Source organism: Ananas comosus, linkage group 12, assembly GCF_001540865.1.
Source record: "Ananas comosus cultivar F153 linkage group 12, ASM154086v1, whole genome shotgun sequence".
Lineage (NCBI taxonomy): Eukaryota > Viridiplantae > Streptophyta > Magnoliopsida > Poales > Bromeliaceae > Ananas > Ananas comosus.
The window spans coordinates 3827790-3851186 of NC_033632.1; the positions used below are offsets into that span (position 1 = coordinate 3827790).

General features: G+C 34.2%; 2 protein-coding genes across 4 annotated transcripts; both read right to left on the bottom strand.

Moving 5' to 3' along the window:
- On the bottom strand, window positions 435-16647 carry LOC109718308 (phospholipid-transporting ATPase 3). 3 transcript variants are annotated; one of them, XM_020244480.1, is made up of 27 exons: window positions 16188-16647; window positions 14735-14800; window positions 14058-14119; window positions 13777-13858; window positions 13554-13664; window positions 12275-12352; window positions 12035-12131; window positions 11510-11616; window positions 11228-11293; window positions 11013-11134; window positions 10748-10832; window positions 10582-10659; window positions 10384-10500; window positions 9683-9832; window positions 9463-9564; window positions 8796-8938; window positions 8180-8281; window positions 8038-8101; window positions 7747-7959; window positions 5670-5835; window positions 5438-5517; window positions 4685-4924; window positions 3188-3409; window positions 2658-2825; window positions 1533-1895; window positions 1162-1268; window positions 435-1048 (listed from the first exon to the last, which is right to left on the bottom strand). In XM_020244480.1, the coding sequence occupies exons 1-27, from the start codon at window positions 16440-16442 to the stop codon at window positions 736-738; spliced, it is 3759 nt and encodes a 1252-aa protein (XP_020100069.1). In that variant the 5' UTR covers window positions 16443-16647; the 3' UTR covers window positions 435-735. The 3 variants fall into 3 exon arrangements, with proteins under 3 accessions (XP_020100069.1, XP_020100070.1, XP_020100071.1); XM_020244481.1 differs by lacking the exon at window positions 16188-16647 and having other exon boundaries at window positions 14058-14114; XM_020244482.1 differs by lacking the exons at window positions 14058-14119; window positions 14735-14800; window positions 16188-16647 and having other exon boundaries at window positions 13525-13664.
- On the bottom strand, window positions 20224-23204 carry LOC109718616 (thaumatin-like protein). Its single transcript, XM_020244924.1, has 3 exons — window positions 23097-23204; window positions 21966-22282; window positions 20224-21332 (listed from the first exon to the last, which is right to left on the bottom strand). The coding sequence occupies exons 1-3, from the start codon at window positions 23146-23148 to the stop codon at window positions 20898-20900; spliced, it is 804 nt and encodes a 267-aa protein (XP_020100513.1). The 5' UTR covers window positions 23149-23204; the 3' UTR covers window positions 20224-20897.

The following is a 23397-nucleotide window of genomic DNA, read 5'->3' on the forward strand; positions in this document are numbered from 1 at the left end:
CGTTCAAAAATTTATAATTTATTTTTTAAAAAAATAAAAAATATTCACAAAGAATATATTGTGGCAAAATAATCAAATTACCCTCATCTCATCTTTTTTGGTATGGACGTGAATGGAGAGATGGACTAGGGTGGGGGCGGCGAAAGCGGGCGAGGACGCATATGGGCACGAACAGAGAGATGGGCAAGGGCGAGATAAAACGGCCGAGAATGAGAAAGAAGGATTTCAAAAATATTTTAGATATAAAAAATAAAATATAAACAAAATCTAACGGAACACTGACGTTAAAAGTCAAAATAAACATTTTTTATTTTTAAGAAGGTAAAGTGTAAATTTTCAAATGACAAGAGAGAAAGTAAAAAAACAAATATTGACATAAAAGTTTACTATAATTTAACCTAATAAGAATAAGAAAATATATAATACAAAATGGATTCACAGAAATAATCTACGGTAAACTTCATTTTCCATAATCTTTGTAACTATCAAATAAAGTTTCCGCTAAATGAATACATGACTATTTTGGCTAACAGATAGAAAGCAAAAAGAGAGACAACAAAATCAATATTTAAAAAAAAAGAAAAAGAAGATAAAAGAAAGAAAAAAGAAATCTAGTACTAGGCGTAAGGCAAAGCTAATTATACACACTCAGCTTTCGAGGTCAAATATCGAGCAAGAAAAAAAGAAAACAAAAAAAAAAAAAGAAAACAAAAATATACAGTATGTTACAATGAATTAGTTCCTCGATGTTCTCTGCTGCGTCCGCGACTTCATACTGGCTCGACGTGCAACGTCCCAGGCCCTCTGAGGGGCGTAAACTCCTTGTTGTGATGCGAAAAAGGACTCGTAGCCGGGGGAGTCGAACGCGAATCCTGTGTGTTTCGAGGTCTCCCGTGGAAGCTGGGAAATGGCGTAGCTTCGTGCTTCGTCTGGGGTTAGGTGATGGCCGATCTCTAGTAGTTCCATCCTGCTGCTGTTGTCCTCGGGGTCGTCTTTGTGGATTTCTTGAACTATTTGGTAGTCGTAAGGGAAAAACCATCTTTGGATTCTGGAATTACAAGAAAATTGGGTGAAGAACCTAAGCTGATTTCACATTGACACGGCATGAGAAATTTATATGCAGGTCATTTTACTTAAAAGGGTAAGCAATTGAGAACTTACCCTTGGTATAAGAAGTCACCAAAGAGTGCGACGATTGGGACAAGCAGCAGTGTGAAATAGAAATAAAACGTGCTCATCAGAACATAAATCACGAAGAATATATTTTCCTGCAAGAACAACGCAAAGAGTTAGATGAGGACAAATTAGTTAATTAGAAGAGCAGGCTCCAGTTACGCCATTGGTCACTGAAGTTACTCTCAAAATTTATTTAGATGACCAAACTTCAATTGTTTCGATTGACGCCCTGGAGATCAATTTACGTTTCAATTTGGTCCTCGATTAAAAGAGGATTTTCAGCGACTAGAATGAAATTTCCCAAAAAACTTAGCGATCCATCATACAACTTGCACCAGCAAAGTCAAAGAACTTACTTGTCTATCGTATGGAGTCATTACTCCGGAGTACACGAATATAAACACAAACCATGCCACGATACTCCCCAAAACACTTATATAGTGCCACCGCGTGATAGAATTGCATGCCAAAAGAAGACGCAAATTAACAGTCACCACGATGCAAGTGAAGGCCATAGTGCTAACATCCCAAAGCCCGAATATCTTCCCTGACGAATTGTGCCCGTTTTTACTGGCAGCGGTTGTGAAGTAATAGAAGATCAATGACTGGTAGAATGCGAAGAAGGCCCACACAGCCACCACTCGCCATTTAAAGAACATGTTCCTAATTCCTTCCTTGTATAGTTCTGGGTACCTTTTTGAGAGAGAAGCGCTCACATCCTGGAAGACAAAAGACGGTTTGGCATGATGTACAATTCTCCGGATAAATGAAAGAGATTTATATAATTGTAACCCTGCAAAATCTAAGTTATCATATATGCCCTTCAATAAGTTTAGTTTTTCACATATATGTAACCTCATAACTTTCTATATTACAAAACCACCTTCCGCCTATGAATTGGAGGATTTGTTTGGTAAGGAACAACATTCTCAAGGGTTATATAAAGCATTTTGCAAGAGTATAAATATGTTGATATGTACATTTGCGGGGATATATAGGTAAAAACCCAAAAGAAATGGCAGTATAATACTAGCCACCGGTAAATTTAGGCATCTGCCAAATGCTTTGGCGAGACATAGCAAAAAATAAGGGTAAACTTCAAATACCACCCGTGGTTTCGCACTTTCTCACTTTAGTACCCTGTGGTTTAAAGTGTATCAATTTAGTGCCATGTGGTTTCAGTTTTCTCTTTTCGTCAGCTTCTCCGTTAATATTTCGTTAAATTAAATAAAAAAAACTTCAGATACCCCCCCTAGGTTTATCGAATATTCACTTTAGTACCCTTTAGTTTTAACTTTGTCACTAATTTAAGAAAAAAAAGTAGTGGAATTGATAATAAAAAGAGAAAAATAAAACCATAGGGCGCTAAATTGATACACTTTAAACCACATGGTAGTAAAGTGAGAAAGTGCAAAACCACAGGGGTGGTATTTGAAGTTTTCCCAAAAAAAAAGTGCAAATAAATGTAAAAGCAAACATACCTTGTCGAACAATCCAACGATAATGACAGGCAGTGCTGTGAAAATGACATTATACAGAGACTGAAACCAGTCATCGTAAAATCTTTGACCAGAAAAGCCAGTTTGGAAGGTGAACCAAAACTGAGTCAGCGTAAAAGTAAGATTTTTGTAAAAGAAGTATGTAATAACCTGCAACATGACGAGTTGACAATTAATTCTCTTGATAATTAATTAAAAGTGTTAAATTACGCCAATGGTTGCTGCATGACTGCGAACTTTCACCTAGGGCACTGAACTTTAATTTGTTGAAATTGATGCAGTGAACTTCAGTTTCTATTTCAATCAGATCCCTCCATAAATCTGTCTGATTTCCCTAACAGAGGTGTGGTCGTGGCATCTAATTCATCTGCCACATCAATCCTCCAATAGGGAAATTAACAGGAGTTTGATAGCTGACCTAAGTGAAATTTCGTTATTAAGCCCAGTTACCAGTGTTGTAATTTATCATTTTAACTGTTAATTAAGCTTATGAAAAGTGTAGAGAAAGGAACCTTGCATAATCTAAGATACGACCACCGCCCATGTACAAGTAGCAGATCAGTTAGGAAACGAAACTGAGCAATGGCGAAATCACTAGCCAACACAGCTTGCCTTCCTTCAAGCCCGCTTATGCCGACCCCAACATGAGCAGCTTGAATCATACTCACATCATTTGCACCATCACCGATACTCAAAGTGATCTTGCGAGCTCCTTTCTTGACAAGGCTAGTAACCTTCACAAGTTCACAAGAATTAATAGCCTTGCATAAAAAGAAAGCTCCGACTAGAGACAAGAAAATACAGATAAAAAACTGTTCACTTGTGCACTGGACACCACCAAACCAATGTTGAAGAAGGAATTGTACTAATCCACAGATTTAAGTTGTTTCCAACTTCACAAAAAGTAAAAATGTACAAAACTTTCCTAGACTATTGACCATTTTGATCCGACTAAATAACCTTTCAAAATTTTGATTTTCCTACCTAACCTTTCAATTTGTTTGATTTGAGTCAGTCAATGGCACATTAACTTCAAAATTTACACGCATCGTTTATCTTTACAGATTTAGCTAATATTCTCCATACAATTCTCGCAACTATAAATTCATTAACGTAAGTAATTAGCTTAAATTTTAAAGTCAAAAGTACCATTGACAGACTCAAATCAAACAAATTGAAATATTGGATAGTAAAATCAAAATTTAGAAAGGTTAGGTAGCCAAATCAAAATGGATAGTTCCAGTTCTGTATGCTTTAAAATAATAAGGGAAGTTAATATACAGAGTTATTCTATTTCATGTGTTTTGCAAAGCTAGAAATTTAGGGAACAGAAAGTGTAAAGACTAGTCAACCGCCAAGGAACTAAACATGGCATTCCCATGAAATGGAGGTTTAACAATATCCATAGGGCTTTTGCATATATCTTTATGCTGCAAAATCATCCATCTACAAATATAACTGTAAAATCTGACCTTTCATATTCAATCCTCGAAAGTGTAGTTTGTTACAAAATTATTCCTATTGCAAGTTTAGGGGTCATGCCAGTGCAAGGAAAGTTCGTTTTGCAAAAATATCTTAAAAAGGTGCATTCTTACGAAAAGGTACGTAAGTAATAAATTAAAAGCTGTATGCAATAAATTAAGGTTTTTTGGAGGAACATATAAAAATTCAAATTTCGAAGGAATATGATGTTAATAGATGGCTTTCTTAATTTGATTTGTCTTGAAAACTAAACAGCACTAGACAAACCCTGATTTACTTGATCACATTTCGTGCACATGAAATAACACCAATTATCTTAGACAAGTAGGGATCCACCAAAATCCCCATCCTGCACAAATGGTTTCTTTTCAAATAAAAGAAATGAAAAGAAAACTCTTATAATAAGATAATTGATGCATTTTCAAATTATGAGCACCAGCACTTATCTTTTTTATTCTCACAGTAGGTCATGACATAAAATAATTGGCAGAAATTCCAATTGGAAGACATTAGCAAGACAAATTTACCTGTGCCTTTTGCAACGGAGAAACACGACAGCAAACTACCGAACTACAATTCAAGCTCAAATTGAGAAGACCAACACGTAAAGTTGGATCCAATGCATACATCAAGCATTTCCCATCAATTATGAGAGCCAATTTTGTTCCTGAAAAACCATGCAAGTACTCCTGAGCCTCCTCAAGGCATCGTTCCAGATCATGCTTTACCAATTCTTTGGTAACGCGTGCAATCTCCACAGCATCTCCCTAACATAAATAACTCAATAAGGCCATTTTGATCTTGCAATTACAGCCCATTTTTTATTGTTTTGTAGCTATAGACAACAATATCTTTTACAGGACCCAAAAACTCTAGATGAGATTTCAATATGTAAATTCAGTGAAACATAAGTCAAAGGCCTTTCGGCCTGTGAGAAAATATTTTGGTCTAGAGCTGCAAAAGCTTAAAAAAAAAAAAGTGAACAAATTTAAAAATTGAAAAACAAGTTGATTATATCCGCCAAATACAGCAATGCAGATATAATTTGAAATTGCAATAACTAAGCTCAGTCAGTGGCGATGACATGCAAAGATCTAGGCAATAAGCCAATAAGTGATATAAGATGAGAAATCAAAAGAAAGCACGTGAAAGAATGAATAGAAATGCAACGCAGGAAAAGGAGGACAAGAAAGAGGGATCAAAAGTTTATAATGCAGAAAAGAATCGAAAACAAAGATTTACAAGTAAACTATTTCAGCTACTAATAGAAATGATCTTACCCTATCTTCAGCTTCTCTAATTGTGTCCGTCTCTGAGCTGATGATAAATTGCTTCATATTGTTGTTTATCAGGTTGCATGCTGCCAGAGAGTAAATCAGTAAACACTATTAAAAGGTAAGATATACCATACTAATAAGCTTTCCCATATAACGAGCTTAAGGAAAACAAAAGGATAAGACAAACTCATGAATTTAAGATCAGAGTTTCTTTTTTTTTCCTTTTAAATCTTACCATATGCTATATTTATTGCAGTTTCCATCTTATCCCCTGTTAACACCCAAATTTTTATTCCAGCTTTAGATAGAGTTTCAATACAATCTGGGACTCCTTCCTGAAGCTTGTCTTCAATAGCGGTGGCTCCTATTAGTATAAGATCCTTCTCAATCAAGTCTGCCACCTACAAAAATTTGGCTTGTTACAACGAGAAATATTTATGAGCTTGGAGCATGGAGACATTTTTCTGCGAACACAGATTTAGGGAAAAACTAGGGAGAAAATCCAAAATATAATTGGAAGACCAATAAATACCTTTCAAAAATAACACACAAAGTATTTGAGATGGCATTCTCAACAGAACATGATAAAGAAATTAAATAAAATATTCAACTATTGAGAAGAAAACTATAACATTTACAAATCTAAACGTGTTAGCAGCTCTTGATATAACTTTCAGAGTAGGAAAGAGTAGAAAAAGAAAAATATAGAGGATAATGGTGAGCACCACGGATAATGAACAATATATAAACTTCGCAGTTTTTTAATCCATGATACTGATGCTTGAGATAATTTTCAAGTACATTGAGCCTAGAGGTATAAACGAAAATTGAGAAAAGATATAAAAGATTGAGAAAAGATATAAAAGGGCTTGTTCGTCTAATTATTGAAACACTACAGCTACAATGATAACTCTAAGGTGTTGGGTCTGAAATGTAGCTATATTCATATATGAAACCACAGTTGGTGGTCCAGGTGGCACTTTTCTATTAATATGGGAGGAGAATGGGTGGGCCCACTTCTTTTTTTTTTGGTGTTTTCCATCCCAATTCACCTCTCTCACTCTCTCAACCTCCAGTGAGTTGGGGTTGGACTTGGGCTGTTTTTTTTTTTTAATCCAAACCAATTCTCCTCTTTCTCTCTCTCATTATAAAAGTTTATGTTAATTTTTTATACATAATTTTTTATATAATTGAGATTGCTTATATTAAATATTTTTATACATAAATTTTTATATAATTGAGATTGCTTATATTAAATATGAGTTTTAATTTTATAATACTGGTCGTTTAAAAATAGGTTGTACAACAAAAAATTAAAAGAGAGATTGATGAAATTTAATGTAATTTCTTATATTAATAAATTTATAGTTACGAGAATTGTATAAAGTTTACTAATTTAATTTGTAAAGATAAACGATGCATTAAAACTTCAAAGTCAAAGTACCGTAGACTAACTGAAATCAAACTAATTGAAATGCTAGATAGTAAAGACAATTTTGAAAGGTTAGACAGCCGATTCAAACTGATCCACAATTTAGGAAAATTATATACTTTTTTATTTTGATTTTGATAGCAATCTTTAATGTCATATTTATAGTATGATGAGCAATCAACTTCACATTTAGAATCTTCTGAAATATTCAAAATATTTTAACAATTAGGCATTCTAAACTTTATTAGATAATTAAGCATATTCTTTTCTTGAATGAAATTACTACTTGAATGAAATCGATCGATGGTCAACCCTTACTGTTTGGAATACAAATAAAACATAAAAAAAGATAATTACACTTTGGTCATTAAACTATGAGACGCATGACACGTTATTTTTTGAACTTCAAGCTTTGGCTCAAATTATAAGGCACATGACACTGTAGTCCTCAAACTTCAATTAATAGCAAATTCACGCTAAAACTATAATTTATTATTCTTATAGTTTTAGTCCTCAACTTTTACTGATACTATAAATATAATTTATTGTTCTTACAGTTTAGCCTTTATTCTTCTTTTTTCTGTCTTATGCTTTTATTCTTAATTTCTTCTACTTTTTTTATGTTTTATTTTTTAACTTCTTTATTTTTCATATATTTTTAATGTTTCTTTTTTATTCAGCTTTTTCTGTTTATTTATTTTTTTATGTGGAATCAACCCGCCGCAAAGCGCCGGTGCCTTCACTAGTATAGAAATATTATTCAGAGAATGAGGGTTGGTTATGCTACAATTGCAATGCAAAGATATATCCAGATTACTAGTAAGTTGCATATTCAGTAAAATAGGAGGATTGCATCAATAGATGATAGTAACAGACATACCTCATCAAGTTTCTTTTCACGGTCTCTTAATGAAGATTTAGCTTGAATAAATTTCTCATTCCAATTTTCATACATATCAGGGCTTAGATCTCGATAAGCAAGGCAAAGTGTGCGCAGACCAGCTGAGCCAAACTGTTCTAGATGCTCTCTGGTTAACCTTTTAATCTCATGATTTCCTTCCGCCAATCTTTCATATATAACAGTATCAGCACCCTGTTTTTTATTGATTTTAATTTATTGGAGTGAGAATAAGGCTTGATGGAAAGTGATAAGTAACATTTCAGGTTTTACCTTGCAGTAAAGAATGAGCCTTCCGTTTGGATAACGGCACACCACGGACTGGCGCTTCCTAGTACTGTTACCACATTAAAGAAAAGGTAAATATAGTTCGTCAAGACAATAAATTCACTTACTAAAGGAAAACTCTAAGCACCTATTGAACTCCAAAACATTTAGAATCTCGTAGGAGACATCTTGAACTTTGCCCATCTTTTCAACATGTGATTCACGAACCACAACTGTTGTTGGCGTGCGTCTGTTAACAAAAAGTAAACAGTTCCAGTAAACAAGAAGCAGTACTACTCTAAAGCACTAAACCTTGCTAGTATTGAAATTGTCAAGGATGTTAGAAAATAGGGACCATAAAAAAAGAACAAAGAGTGAATATCTCATCCATTTCTAAATTGTCGTGGACTCTCTTACATTAACCAGAAAAAAAAAAAGCCTTAAAAAATAATGAAGGATGATGAATACCTAGCAACATGATCAAACAAAAGGTCCACAAGTTTCTATTTTCATCAACACTGTCAAGATAACAATTGGTAGCATAAAACGAGATCTTTTAAGCCTTGGAATTGATATGCCATATAACTAGTCATTACAGATAGACAATATCGGAAAGTTTGAGAATTAAGAAAGGGAGATATGAAACCAATCAATTTACGCATAGAAAGGAAAAGCCACACTACAGTACAATTATGAAAAAAGTAGCAGCTAATATAGTCATTTTGAAGGTAAGAAGAATTAAAACCAACTAAAAAATAGTATACCTATAGAAGAAGAACCCAAAATTTTTTGCAGCGGTCACAAGAGCAGCCTCATCTGGTGATGCAGCTTGATATGTGATTTTATCTGGAGATTCGTTGCCTTCTGGAAGAACAGTATGACATAGTGCAAGACATCTGAAGAATTCCTACACAGGAACATGACCAACCTGAGAATAAAGTCCTCGTCCAAGATAAGTGCTAAAAAAATTGGAGGAAAAACAAAGTAATAAAGTTCACTGTTATAACTGAATTTCATGTTCAAATGAGTGCAAGGTCACCATATTGAGGATGAAGGTAAAAAGAGTGACAGATGATTGGGATTGGACTGTTAAAAAGGACAGAGTGCCACATGACTCCGTACGAAACAGGTGAGTTGGCAAAAATTAGAACAAGTTATCACGAAAGAAGCCAATGAAAAGGCAATTCCAAATACAACGCCCACTATCACAGTTCCTGAAGAGTTTTCAGCTTCTGATCTATTTTAGCTTCCTACAAAGGGGATGCTTCTTTTCCACTGTTTGACAACAGTCCACCAAAAAAAATGCAAAATGTAGAATTCATCAGCACTAACGTTTCAATCTGGAAGTTCTAAGATATATGCTATGAAACATTTCCAGAAAGGAAGCTTTAAAAGAACATTAACCTATCCGAGTTTTGTAATTTTTCCTACCTTGCAAACCTCAGGATCACGCTCATTTCTCCATGCACCACGCATAAGCCTAGCATCATCAAAGTTGAAACCTTTCTCATGCGTTGCAGTAGCTGATTTGGCCTTTACACAAATGAACAAATATATACAGCATTAGTAAATCGAACTATATAATTCTTCATTGGACATTGATATTTCATTATGAAAAAGTTACTGTCACTGTACGTAAAGGTTATTGCACCTCATCAATTATCAGTCCATTCCGTTGTGCTCCCCCTCTTTCTGTTTCAGTAATACCGGTTCCATACATTTCTCCACCAATTGAACACTTAAAGAACTCCATCAGGTTTCTCGTAAGTGTGCCTGTTTTATCAGAAAATATGTACTCTACCTGCATCAAAAAAGCTTTCCAGATTTAGTGATCCAAAATACAGAATGCTATCTAGGTTTATGCAGGCAAAGCAATTTCACACTCACAAAAGAAGCTTGCTGTCATTAGAACCAAATGTAATGATTGCATAGTTGATCTAGGTAGTTTGAGAAAGACATTTGCATACATATTTCTACTCCATTTTAACTCAATAATTAGATGCTTTGTAGATTTTTTAAAAAATTTTTATTAGCTTAAATAAACAGCTGACCACTGTTCGTTGTCACTTGATTATTGTGTACATAAAGTAATTGGTACATTTCAATAAATCATCAACAAACTCTAAAAGTGCAACATTTCGCACAATTATGCACAAATTTTTACTACTGTACCTTTAATCAATAATCACCGCTAAACATTTTTCTAGGCTGTGCACTATGATAGACCTTGACTACCAGCATAACAAGGCTGGCTATTAGAATATTGGATAATTTTCAGATAGAATATAACAAAGAAAATCAACGAACAAGTACCAATCCTAACAGTAAAAGCCCTTTAAGACAAAAAAGTACCTGCCCTAGCTCTTCATTCAGGTTAGATGTTCGTGCAAGAGCAGGAGTATTTGTTTCTATATGATACATGTGCAAATCCTTATTGATGAACTGAGTAGACTGGATAAATTTGATCATCTGATAAAAGTCGCATCGTTAGCTTGAAAGGTTCATAAAGAATTTCTCAAGAACATATCACAAAAGGAATGAAGTATCCACCTCAATGGACACATAGAGAGAAATCGGGATGATAGTTGAGTAAAGTGTAATTAGAGTAAACATTGTTAAAATGGTGACCTGCAAAAGAAATAGAAACCATAAAGAAAACGTAAAAGACGGGATATACATAAATCTAATCTGCTGCATTAATTCAACGAGTTGATACCACAAATCTGTTGTTGGGGTTGAACTGATCTTCCACATGTCCAAAAAGTCCAAGGTAGTAGTACTTGCGGTTGATAAACACTCCACTGAGTAATTTAAGAAACAGTCAACAAGAGCAGTAGTTAATGAACTAATAGCAACAAGATGCATCAAGACACGATGTGCTAGGACCATTTACAATGATGGACAAGGGTACACTTTGCCGAAGCATGCATACATAAACTCTGTTTAACTTATTCTGCAAACTGGAATACTTCTGAACTTACCTTCCGATGGCTCCAATGAGGCACATTACAAAGAGAGTAGCAAAAAGAGCAAGTATGAGCTTGTCAAGTTTCCTTTCTAGTGTACTTCTTTTAGAAGGAACATTCATGGAATTCATCATAACCTACAGTACGGTGTTGACAGACTGTTAGAAAACAAGCGGAGTTGAGTAATAAAAAGAGTTCAATGTCAGTAGAAAGCTTCTAAGAGCACGCACTTTTGTTTCATGCCCGGTAAATATAACAGCTCCAACAATGTACTCCGTGTTACGAAGGCTGCACCCCTGTGGCATGATGACAATTTTAGATTAAAGTAATAGGTAAAAGTTCACCCTACATGGAGTACATATATGGGTTGACTACAAAGCTCCTCCATAGAAATAAGAGGAAAAAAAATATTGACTAAATCATATTGACTTCTGAATGCAAGAAAGCACTTCTACAGTCCATACACAACGAAGAAGATGTATACAATCAGACAATAGGAGATCAAAGCTTACTCTTAGCAATAGCTGATTTGGAGAAAGTGGTAGTGTTTGCTTATCTACAATAAGATTTCCAGTAAATGTATACAGTGAATTGTTTGGTTGCTCGCATTGTATTTCTCCTGTTCGTCAAAAGGAAACTCAACATAAATTACACCAGATAATCAAGGAGATAAGAAACTATAAGCACAAAATACTGCCTTCAACAGGAATTAAATGTAAGGTTGCACTATGATTTATTAATTACATAGCCTTGAAATGTAAAATCTGCACTTCCAGAATCAAACAGAATCTGTTGCAAATTTTCAGAAATTCATCATCAAGACTACGACAAACACGATGAGAAGGTTCCAAAAGGAGAACAAAGTTTGGAGAACTGTCAACATTGTGGAAGAAGATAGGGAACTTACAGATGTGATTGTGAATGTGTAAAAGAGGTGAAGAGATCACAATTATTAATTTAGTGTTAGGAGAATAGTAAAATGTATTAGAACAGAATACTTTAGCAAGGAAAATCTATTAAACAAGGATAAACCAAACCTTTAAATTCAGCAGCTTTTTCAGGAAGCAAATAATCCCAAGTCTTCTCCAATGCCTTTCGAATTTTCAAATTAGTCTCCCCATCAAGATTTGCAGTCTAAAACCCATGAATTAACTATAATCAGTTTCAGTGGTAATATGAAAGATTTATACAGGCATACATCATTGTTCATCGGTCTTATCTTACAGAAGCTTCTCAAGCATATAGATGGAAAAGTATTTTTTCTGAAAAAAGAAAACCTCAACATAGCAGACACCGTCAGGATTTGTACTTGCAAGGAACAGCAAATCAGCAGGGAAAAAATCGTCTTGCTTAACCTGCTTCAAACATATAGAGCCATTATAAGCTCTCCATTATCATGAACCCAAAAAAAATTCTATAATAGAAAATAACAAAACACTCAAATAATATCTACTAACATTGAGTAAAACAACAGCAGCAGGAAATTGCTTTCAATATTGTTAGATTTATCAAGTAAAATTTTCAAATATGCACTTCTGAAGAAAATAACTGACAGACAAGGCACACAAATAGTTTTCACATCAGAAAACAGAAAACATACACTAGAACTCTTTAGTTACAAATTTTCTGATCTATAAAGCAAGTTAATTACTATAGGACTTAGAGTATCCTCACTTTAGGGGACATCTTAACTCACTGATACAATTCAAGGGCTTCTACCTAACCACCCAGCCACCTCATAGGTGATTCCTGTTGCATTCATGCAAGCCACTCATTTGCTTCTTGACTTTTATGGTATTGACAATTGAGGACAATTCATCAAAATTATTATGAAATTATGCCATTAGCGAATATAAGCAGTAATTGGTAGTCAAATAATGATTTTTAACAGCTACGGCTGGCTGATTTGGCATAAAAATCTCTCATGCGACCACCAAAGGCACACATCCCATATAAGCACAAACCTAACATGCAGACCACCAACTTTGAGAGTTTCAATAGTCTCAGGGAAAACAGTAACATGCAAAACTACCAAAGGATGAAAAGTTAAAAAAAAAAAAAAAAACCTTGCCCTTCAACCTATTTCTCAATTACTCCCTGAGTAAAAAATTGCATCAATTTCAAACCTACACCTTTGACGATATCTCAAATAGGTCAAAAATTTTGGGATGATTGTTAAATTCAGATGCAAAACTTCACGGTGATGGATAAGCACATGACATTGCTTATATTTAACAGAGCAGAATCACATAAAGTGAATCAATCTTCGAATAAACTACTAGGTTTGGTTATTCCAGCAGAGAATTTTTTAATCGAGTTTTAAAACTATGATCTAGATGCAAGTCAGATGTCCAAGTATAGAACCAATGTGATATGCCAACTCATTCTAGTGAAGTATTGCATCTGAATACAACAATGATCCCATTTTTTTTCATCCTATCTAACATAGTGGTAAGTGCAGGATCAAAATCAATGCAACTGCGATACAAGGGGCAATTGAGATACAAGCTAGGGTGCAAGGGGTTACCATCATGATGAAAAGTTCACGGATTTTACCCTCACAATATCTCCAACTTGCAACTTCTTCCAGGGAATACTCTCCCATTTTTGACCTTGCAACACATCAACAGGAGTACTATTGATTGTTATATCATTCTGGAAACGCTTCTGCATTATGAAATACATAAAATAATGAGATTATCTAAATTAAATATCAAAGTCATCTTGAAGCAGAGATCATCAAAGGACAAACGGAAACAGAAGGGTAAGCATTACAGACCCAGTCCTCAAAAGCCTCCTTGATAAGAGAGACCAAAAGCACTAGACTAAGTGGGACCACATTGGTCACTGGATGCACCGGACTGCAAGAAATAATTGGTACTTTAGTAGAAAGAACATGACACCAAGAAAAAAACACTTAAGAGCTTTGTGTCAATTAACATAACCATCATTGCATGTATTCTAGGAAAACCCTTTGTATCTGAAAGATTAGAACTGAAATGCAACTATAGTGTCATATGTGAATATCATTCCTGCAGCTATTTGGGAGAATAAAGATACCTGATTGGTGTAGTAGATAAGATAGATATCATTAGAAAGTACAGATTCGCCACCCGCCTGAACTGCCAGAGAAAATATGGAAATTCTCAGATAAAAAAATTAGAATGAAGGTACAAAATCCAAATAACTGAACATGTGAAAACCTTAGTGATCTTGGGTTGAATACGCTAACTCGAGTCAATTGAAAAGGCTTGAGGCTCACAGTTATTTGTTATTTGGCTAATTTAAATGAATTATTAATCCTAGTTTACTTGATTCTTATGATCAGAGTGACTTGTTCCAGTGAGTTTTCTATATCTAATTAAATGATCATCCTACTCCCATTTTACTTAACAATCGTGCAGTTAAATAGTAATTGAATGGGCGACAACAAAGTCATAAAGCATTTCTAACATATGAATATAGTACGTTGAGCTACCTGCCATACGAAATCATTTAATACACATACAAGGGCTAAAATCTAATTTAGTCAAATTCATATATTTGATAAATTCAATTCACATCAGTATATTTTTAAGATACATGAATTGCCCGGTCGCCATGTTAACTTGCCACATTAAAACATTTTGGGAAAATTTTCAAAGTTGAGATATTAAATAGCAAAAGATTAGATAGGGTTAAGGCTTGAAGAAATTATAGTATCAGAAATCTATACAAAAATTTGACAAATGAAGTACCTGCTCAAACAATCCTTTAGGTAGAAAAGTCAGGACATTGTATTTGGTAGTCGAAACGGAGTTACCCTGAAAATAGGATAAGAGTGAAAACAAGAGTTATCAAAATATAGAAATCATTTTATCCAACCCATTCTTTCTTTCTTTTTTTAAACGATTATCTAGTCATAGCAGGAAAGTAAATTTTTACTCGCAAAATTTGTATGAAAAGCACAAGCAAATTAGACGTGTAATGACAAATCTCGCTTTTGGCATAGCAGGCCTCCCATTGGAAGGCCCACACAATTTCAGGGAAACAGATGACATGGTAGAGCAACACAGTGTAGCCATCAGTGCAAAATCTCTGGAAAGAAGAACAAAGGGTGTAATAAAACAAATGGGCAACCAAGAGCCAAAGCTAATATCAAACAGTTAGCAAGAAGATGGGTAACTGTAATACAAGACCACCACAGAAAATACTATGTATGAAATGTACATTCAGCAAAGTTGGAAATTCACAATCTTGAAAGAGTACAACCTAGCTTTTTCTTTTCCTTGACACTGATTCTGTTTAATCTTAAACAGTAACTTGCAAGGCTAATTTTTTGTTATCTTGCCTAAATTTCAGTTCTAATATATTATTCCTTCCACAAATCAACCAATAAACCGCATATAATGAAGAGAAACAAATGCGATTACACCAGAAAAAAAAAGGGACATGTTGCAAGCACCTACTCATTCTCAAAGCTCATTCCTTCATCTTACATTTGGGTCAAAGAGATAGACAGAGAACAAAGAACCAAGGAAAAACAATAGAGTGCCTATTCTAATGCATCGCCATAGGCCGTAACAACAATGAAACAAATAACCAAGCCCTCCATTCTTCTCCCCCTGAGCAGATGCTTCAACCCCCAAGTGCGTGTAAAATCAACAGCCTATAGGAGACTGGGAAACTAGATGCACGTGATGCTGTTTAAAATTGCTATCCTCGGAAGATTTGCATTCTCATTCCTAAAAACAGTTCATTCTCATACATTTTCAACTTTTTTTACCATAACCCAACATACATCCAATATGCAAATCAATAGTACATTCGTAATAGACAGTAACTAACTCCTCGAAACAGAATCCAGAGTAGAATTTGAAACTTAGACCAACTATAGTTGCTTTCCCATTAAGAATCTTACAGTAGCTCAATGTTCTTTCATTTCATTGCTCAGCTAAAACTATTATCCCTAAAAGGCTATAATAAGAATTATTGTTTTCTTTGAAAAACAGATTCTACTTACTTATGTTCACGGAAACATCTAATTACCAGCATAACACACAAAATAAACGCAAAATTCGTAACAAACACTAAGCAAAGCAACGAAACACAAAATGAAAACATGAGAAGCAATGAAGAAATAGATCGAATCTAACAAAAAGAAGGTCAGAAAAACGTAAATACAGATACGATCTGAGAGATCGATCCTACCCTGTATCCAACGGGGAGATTCGCCTCCCGATCGTTGCAGTATATGGTGCGGTGGCTCGGCGCCTGCGGCTGCACCCGCCCCAGCCGCACCGTCCTCGACGACGCCTGCCGGAGCTCCGCCGCCACCGACGCCGACGCCGACGCGGCGGCGCCGGCCCCGCCGCCCCCGCCGCCGAAGCTGCGCGACGACCCCCTTGCCCCCTCCCCGCCGAGCCGCGCCGTCGCAACCCTAACCCTATCCCATCGCTCGCTCATCTCCACGAATCCCGCTCGGGGGAAACCGAATCAGCGATCGACGTTGCCAAAGAGATCCGATCCGGGATCTTCGCCTCAATCGCGTCTCAATTCATTCGCGAGATCGAGAGGAAACGCAGAGAATCTCATCTTCGAGGATCTTTTCTTTCTTTTTGTATCCTCTTCTTTTTCGCTTTTTGGTTCGTGTTTTGTATTTTGAATGGAGGGTTTCAGAGTCGTCGTCTTCCTCAACAAGAGTTGGTGATACACGGTTCGAGGGAGGCGAATCGTCTCACGCAGTATAACGAATCCAGGAGGAATATTAGCCGTCTGATGGAAACCGGACGGGTGTGATCGATGATGATGGGCTGAAAACACGGGTGGTGGTCGTTCCTCCTCCACGTGGAGGAAACTTCGTGGACCCGGTCCACCACGTCAGCTGAGGAGGGAGCGTGGAATTTCAACTTTGGTGTATTTAACCACTGAAATGTTGCTTCGATATCTGTGTCATTTTTTTTATTTTTTAAAACTATAATTTTATATAATTTAATCATTATTAAAAAATTCATTATTATAAGTTTAGTACAATACATCCCATCAAACAATACATAATATTTTTAGAAAAAAATAGAAGCAAAAAAAAATTTATTGCCAAATAAATATTTTAGATAAAAAAATTCAAGTAATTTACTGTCCACTCCCACACTCTTGCTATATCAAATTCTGTTAAAATAGAAAATAAATATAATACTAAACTAGGCCTTAGTCTTTAATTTTTTTAAAAAAAAATAATATAGATGAAAATAGCATTCAAAATAATAATTTTATCTATTTTTAAAATTTAGATTTCTAATATGAAAAATTCTTTAGAGAAGACGTGATAGTTGTCTTTCTATTACATGGAAGCTATTGACTAAATCAAACACATTACATACAATCTAAAATACTATATAAATTGGTCTATACGTTACTGCATATTATAAAAATAATATTATGAGAAATTTGTAATAGTGTTATTTAAAAATATAAACTATTTTAAATGTTGTAAACCATGTATGATTTTTTTTAAAAAAAATCACTTTGAGACCTCTAGAGTATATTTTAGTAAACCACCATAGGCAGCAAATGGAGGGTCTAGATTAAAAAATATGATATAACAGATGAGATATAATCTAAATCTAGTCCTCCATATCATGCAAGAAATAATCAGTTCCACATATCTTGATTTTTTCTCAATAATTTACAGTAATAAATAGCATATATATATAGAGAGAGAGAAAGAGTAGAGCTACTATGCTATTGGAAGTATAGAGGATGTGATGCTTCCAACTTTTTGGCCCTTAAATCAGTCCCTTTAATCATTTTTAATCTTTGGATTAATACTATTACCAAGTGGAGACCACTCAACCTTAGGGGGACAGCAATTATCCTAACCGTACAATTATTAATCGAATGGTCAAAAAATCGAAAGCATCAAATCCTCTATACTTCCGATAGCATAAGAGCTCTACACTATATTTATATATGCACATTATTGTATATTATTTGAATAATATGTGAAAGCAAATAAGACTTGAATACAAATCCGAATTCATTTAAAGCGGATATGATAACGAAAACTTTGCAAAATATAAATACGGATATGATTTCGCCAAAATACGACCGTATTCACCCCTAGGTAAAGGGTGACAGCCTTGTGTGGGGCATGTTTGTTTCAATGTAAGTAGACTTGGGATAAAAGTGGACTTTGGGTTGAAGTGAAGTTTAGGAAAAAATTAATTCACTTCCGCTGTTTGTTTCTAACTATGAAAGTACATTTCTGTTCTTTNCAAATTTTAAATATATGTTTTAAACTAAAAATATTGAAATATTAATTCACATTTTATTCAAAATTTAAAATTTTGTTTTGATCCACCTTAATAAAAAATTTTAATTACTAATTCAAATTTAATATCCAAAAATTATTTAAATTATATAATTAAATTTCAACTCTAAATTTTAGGTAAATAAAAATTTAAAATGAAATAATATTAAAATTTAGGTATATATTTGAATTAAATTTAAATTCGATTATTAATTGTTGTAACAATAAAATATTAGTAAATAGAATAGAGATAATATATAAATATTCATTGTCAAAAGAAAAAATATTGAATGATAAAAATATGTAAAAAAAATNTATATATAGTATATATATATATATATATATATATATATATATATATATATATATATATATATATATATATATATATATATATAAAAGATGAAATATTTAAAAAAAATGAATAATATAAAAGAGCTATTTATTATGTAAGGAAAAATAAATAAATTATTATGAGTTTAACGCGTTGACGTTTCTTTGTTATGCGACATTTCGCACTAGGACCGCTACAAATGTGCTTTTGAAGATCGGTCTACCGTGGACCCGGTCCGGGCAACGATTTCATTACCTGAAGCGAGGCGAGATTGGGTGGTCCACAGATGACGTGGTGCACCAGGTTCAGAATTAGTTCCGCGAGTGGGTGGTGGCACAGGTGGAGGAACCGGTTGACAAATCACAACCCGGGTAATTTGGTGTGCGCACCCAAAAAGGTCCCCAATGTTTAATATTAAATGTATGGTTAATTTCATTCATGTTTCTGCAAACACAGTGAATAATAAATATATACCTACAAAATTCAACTTTCATTTATTGCCACTGTAAAAGTCATAATGTTTTCAAATACGTCCCTCTAGTTTGTTACTGTTAGATAACCGTTTATATTTTCTATTTTGTCATCACAAATAAATTTCCAAAAGCCATACTAGTATAATATAAATATAAAGGGATAAAAATGTCAAAAACTAACTAGGGTTAAGTATTTAATCTATGGTTAACTAACTTTTTCTAACAAATTCTAACGGCAGGGACTTATTTGAAAACAGCAGGACTTTTGCAGGAACTTTTTCTAACAGATTCTAACGGTAGGAATATATTTGAAAATAACAAAACTTTTGCAGGAACAATATATAAAAATTGAATTTTGTAGGAATATATTTACTATTCATTATGTTTTCAGGGACATGTATGAAATTAACCCTAAAATGTAAAGAGGCCCTCTCAACTTTAGTAGATCTTGAAATAGACCCTTCAAATTTAAATTTAATTTTGGAGCTTGAGCTTTATGTTATTTTAGTTTGATTATTTAAGTCATTTGAGTTAGAAATTTTGTTAAACCTGACCACTTTGCTAGCTATTACCATTAACCCTTAGAAATATCAACATTTTATCGGCGAAAATACTAAAACAACGGTCAAATTTAATGCAATCGCCACTAAATTTAGTAAATTTAGTGAAAGTTAAGAGGGAGTCTCATCAAAAAAAAAAAAAAAAAAAAAAAAAAAAAAAAAAAAAGAAGCCCACAAGAACTTCTTTAGCATGGCCTTGGAATCTCCATAGTATAAATTATTATCTACAAAATAAGTATATTTATATTTTCTACTTTAGTAGATCGATCATAAATATTTTATGCGACATATCTTTTTTGAATAAATTCAAACATGGCGCTTTTGTTTTTCGTTTAAATTGCTTGAAACCGAAAGTAAAAACAAAAGTTTCGAAGAGTTTCTAATTTTGGGATTCTACATCCGATTCAAACATTCTATTTTAGTCACAAGATATAAACTTCTCATTTGTTAAATCATTAATTTCCGTTTTTTTTTTTTTTAACTAGACATTTATTTAAAATCGGGCTAAATAAACACTAAGTTATTATAGCAAACACTAATGATAATGATAAGCATGATGTATTGCTTCGCAACTCAAACAACATTAGTCCATTTATACCATTCTATTCTAAGCAAATGTGCGTACATATAAATGATGTACAAAGCTTATGCATAATAAGTAATTTTGTGGAGTTGAGCTGAAATGCTATTAATAATAGACGGGCTCAGTTGCTATCGATTTATTTTTGATGATGAAGCCTCCAAACCAACGATTGATACCGTTGAACACGATCTAAACAATTTAAACTATTTGAAAATCAAATTTCATACTTTTGTGATATTATTCCCTTGTCTATCAAGTAGACAAAGAAGAACGATTGAAAATAAATTTTCTTTAAAAAGAGATGATAGGAGTCTTGTTCATAAGATCAAGAGTGTAGATCATTTTTTAAATAATTTGTTAAAAAAATTTAATCAAAATTTAATTAATTTAGATATCTTTACGCAGTTAAACGAGAAAATGCTTTATACCAACCATTAAAATTACAAATTTTGAAATACTTTGATTATTAAGTCAATGATGCCGAAAAGATTTGAAACTTGATTTTTAAATACTTTAAATGGTACAGATCATATCCAACAGTGCCGATCGTCGATTTGGAAATCTTATCATCGAAAACAAATCGGTAGCAACGGAACTCATTTGCTATTAATAGCAATCCAGTTCAACTCTAATTTTGTATATTTAAAACTCAATCCCCACACTTACTCTTCACTCTCATAGAGAGGTGATTCACTCCATTTAGAGGGACAAAAAGTAATGACATACTCTTTTGAGTAGCAGTTCACTAGAGGAGGGGGAGAGTCATAAGCATAGCTAAAGTAAGAGGGGCAAGCATCCTTGAACATCTTGGAGTACATGGTGGGCTTGCAGGTCTCTGGCGTTCCATAAGAGTTTCTGCAACAAAACACGTCGAGATCGAACGCCAAGCACGCGCTCTTGCAGGCGACGACGGCGCCACCGCTGCCGTCCGTGACGCTCAGCTCTCTCGGGCAGACGCTGTTAGGGCTTTTCGTGCAACCGTTGATCAGGCAGTTGCGGTCGGCCGGCCTGGTCGAGACGGCGATCGGCAGGTTGTAGCCGTCGACCAGGCTGACGTCGTAAAAGCTGGGCTTGCTCTCGTCCTCTTGCAGTGAAACCTGCACCAGGAAATATTACGAAGTCTTATCATAATGTGAAAATTGTTACAAAAGTACTAGTTCGATTGCAAGTTCGTTCTTATTTAGTCTATTTGTAATAGTGAAAGACTGAAATAAGCTTCTAAGTATTTATACGATCATAACAATGTGATTGCGTCTTTATACTAACTTCTCAGTTAAGTGCTTCAGTTTTCGTAGTTCCACATTTATCATATGCTTACTATGTTCTTTACTATCGAACAAATCTTATTATAAATTGTATAATAAACCACTTTTTTGCCCCTTCACCTACAAAATGACTTATTTTACTTTTCTTTACGCGTTTAAAGACTTATTTTACCGAAACATTAGGCTACATTTAAGAATTAGGGACTATAATGAAGTAAAGTATCTTAGTTATGACACTCACGTGCTTCAACCTGACTCAACATATCTACACGATAGTTTTATTGTTAGATCTCTTGCCATTAATTGAATATATATTATGAACCGTGATTCTATTTAATTTATTAGTATTTTGAGCCTATTGTTATTGGGCAGAAAGTTAAAACTTATTTTAGTCAGTAATAAATATACAACAATCTAAAGTGTTATTGGAAAACAAAAAGAAGAAAAAATTTTAATTAGAAGTACCTCCACAAGAGTGGCTGGAGGCATCCCAATAGTGCCATTGCAGGAAAGCAGGCCTTGACAGTCACCAGTTTGGCAACCTGCAGGTTCTGAGCCCGAGCCCGAACCCGAATCCGAACCGAAACTGCACCCGGTGCGGCCCCAGAACCGCCCGCTCCACGTCGGCGGGGCCTTGACTTGCTTGCCCTGGCCCGGCTGGAGGAGGAAGCCGCCGCCGTCCGCGATCACGGGGTGGCCGGTGTTGGGCGCCGCCGCCGGCCACACGCGGAACGGGCACTTGTTGATGACGTGGAAGCTGACCTGGCCATCCACGTGTGCATCTGTCGGGATCGAGATCAATTTACTTTTAGTTTGTGTATTATGTGATATTAATTGTAATTCAATCCCTACCTTTATGGTTTACTTTTAGGGGCTGTTTGATTTTTTGGAAAAATTTTTTGGTTCCCGGAAAACTACAAGTTGTTTGGTTTCCGAAAAATTAATTTTTTTTTTAAAAGAAAACTACTCTTTCTAGTAAGCTATAAAATTATTTTATGGGTTATTTTTGAGAAAACCAAACACCTCCATACTATACTATNTGACGTGGAAGCTGACCTGGCCATCCACGTGTGCATCTGTCGGGATCGAGATCAATTTATTTTAAGTTTGTGTATTATGTGATATTAATTGTAATTCAATCCCTACCTTTATGGTTTACTTTTAGGGGCTGTTTGATTTTTTGGAAAAAATTTTTGGTTCCCGAAAAACTACAAGTTAAGTTGTTTGGTTTCCGAAAAATTAATTTTTGGAAAAAAAATTTTTTCATGAAAAACTATTTTTTCTACAAACTTTTGTTTTTCCAAACAAAAAAAAAAATCCAAAAAATAAAAGCACTACTTTTTCCGTAAAATCTGTTTTTTTTAAAAAGAAAACTACTCTTTCTAGTAGGCTATAAAATTATTTTGTGGGTTATTTTTGAGAAAACCAAACACCTCCGAAGTAAAAAATATATATATATATATATAACAGCCACCATTTAGACAATTAAAACCAACAAAATTAGTAATCGAAATCCTAACTCATAACTGTAATAATAAAACTATATAGTAAATATATGTGTTACATTAATGAAACACTTTTTTTTTTTTTGGTTACCTAAGAAGATGAAATGCACCAGGAGGAGCCAAGCTAAAGCCATACTACTCATCTTTAACACTTCCTTAGTACGAGGGATCCCCAAATATATATTCCTTTTGATGAGTTCAATGCGTAGTCATATAGATATTTTATATATATATATATATATATATATATATATATATATATATTGTTGAAACTTGTAAGGTTCAACTTTTGTCAACATACTTGCATTGTAGTCAAAGTAAAATCAATTGATGTCTCAAAAGAAAATTAAAAAAGAAAAAAAAAACAATAATTTGGGTACCTTCATGCTTAC

Bases quoted from the DNA above. Each gene is read 5' to 3' on its own strand.
- LOC109718616 (XM_020244924.1), bottom strand. From the start codon at position 23,148: ATGAGTAGTATGGCTTTAGCTTGGCTCCTCCTGGTGCATTTCATCTTC. The intron at 22,283-23,096 runs GTAACCAAAAAA...CGATCCCGACAG, and splicing joins GGTGCATTTCATCTTCTTAG to ATGCACACGTGGATGGCCAG. The intron at 21,333-21,965 runs GTACTTCTAATT...TTCCTGGTGCAG, and splicing joins CTCCAGCCACTCTTGTGGAG to GTTTCACTGCAAGAGGACGA.
- LOC109718308 (XM_020244480.1), bottom strand. From the start codon at position 16,442: ATGAGCGAGCGATGGGATAGGGTTAGGGTTGCGACGGCGCGGCTCGGC. The intron at 7,960-8,037 runs GTAAAACCTGAA...AATAAAAAACAG, and splicing joins GGCTCATTCTTTACTGCAAG to GGTGCTGATACTGTTATATA. The intron at 2,826-3,187 runs GTTCCTTTCTCT...GTCATGTTGCAG, and splicing joins CGTATCTTAGATTATGCAAG to GTTATTACATACTTCTTTTA.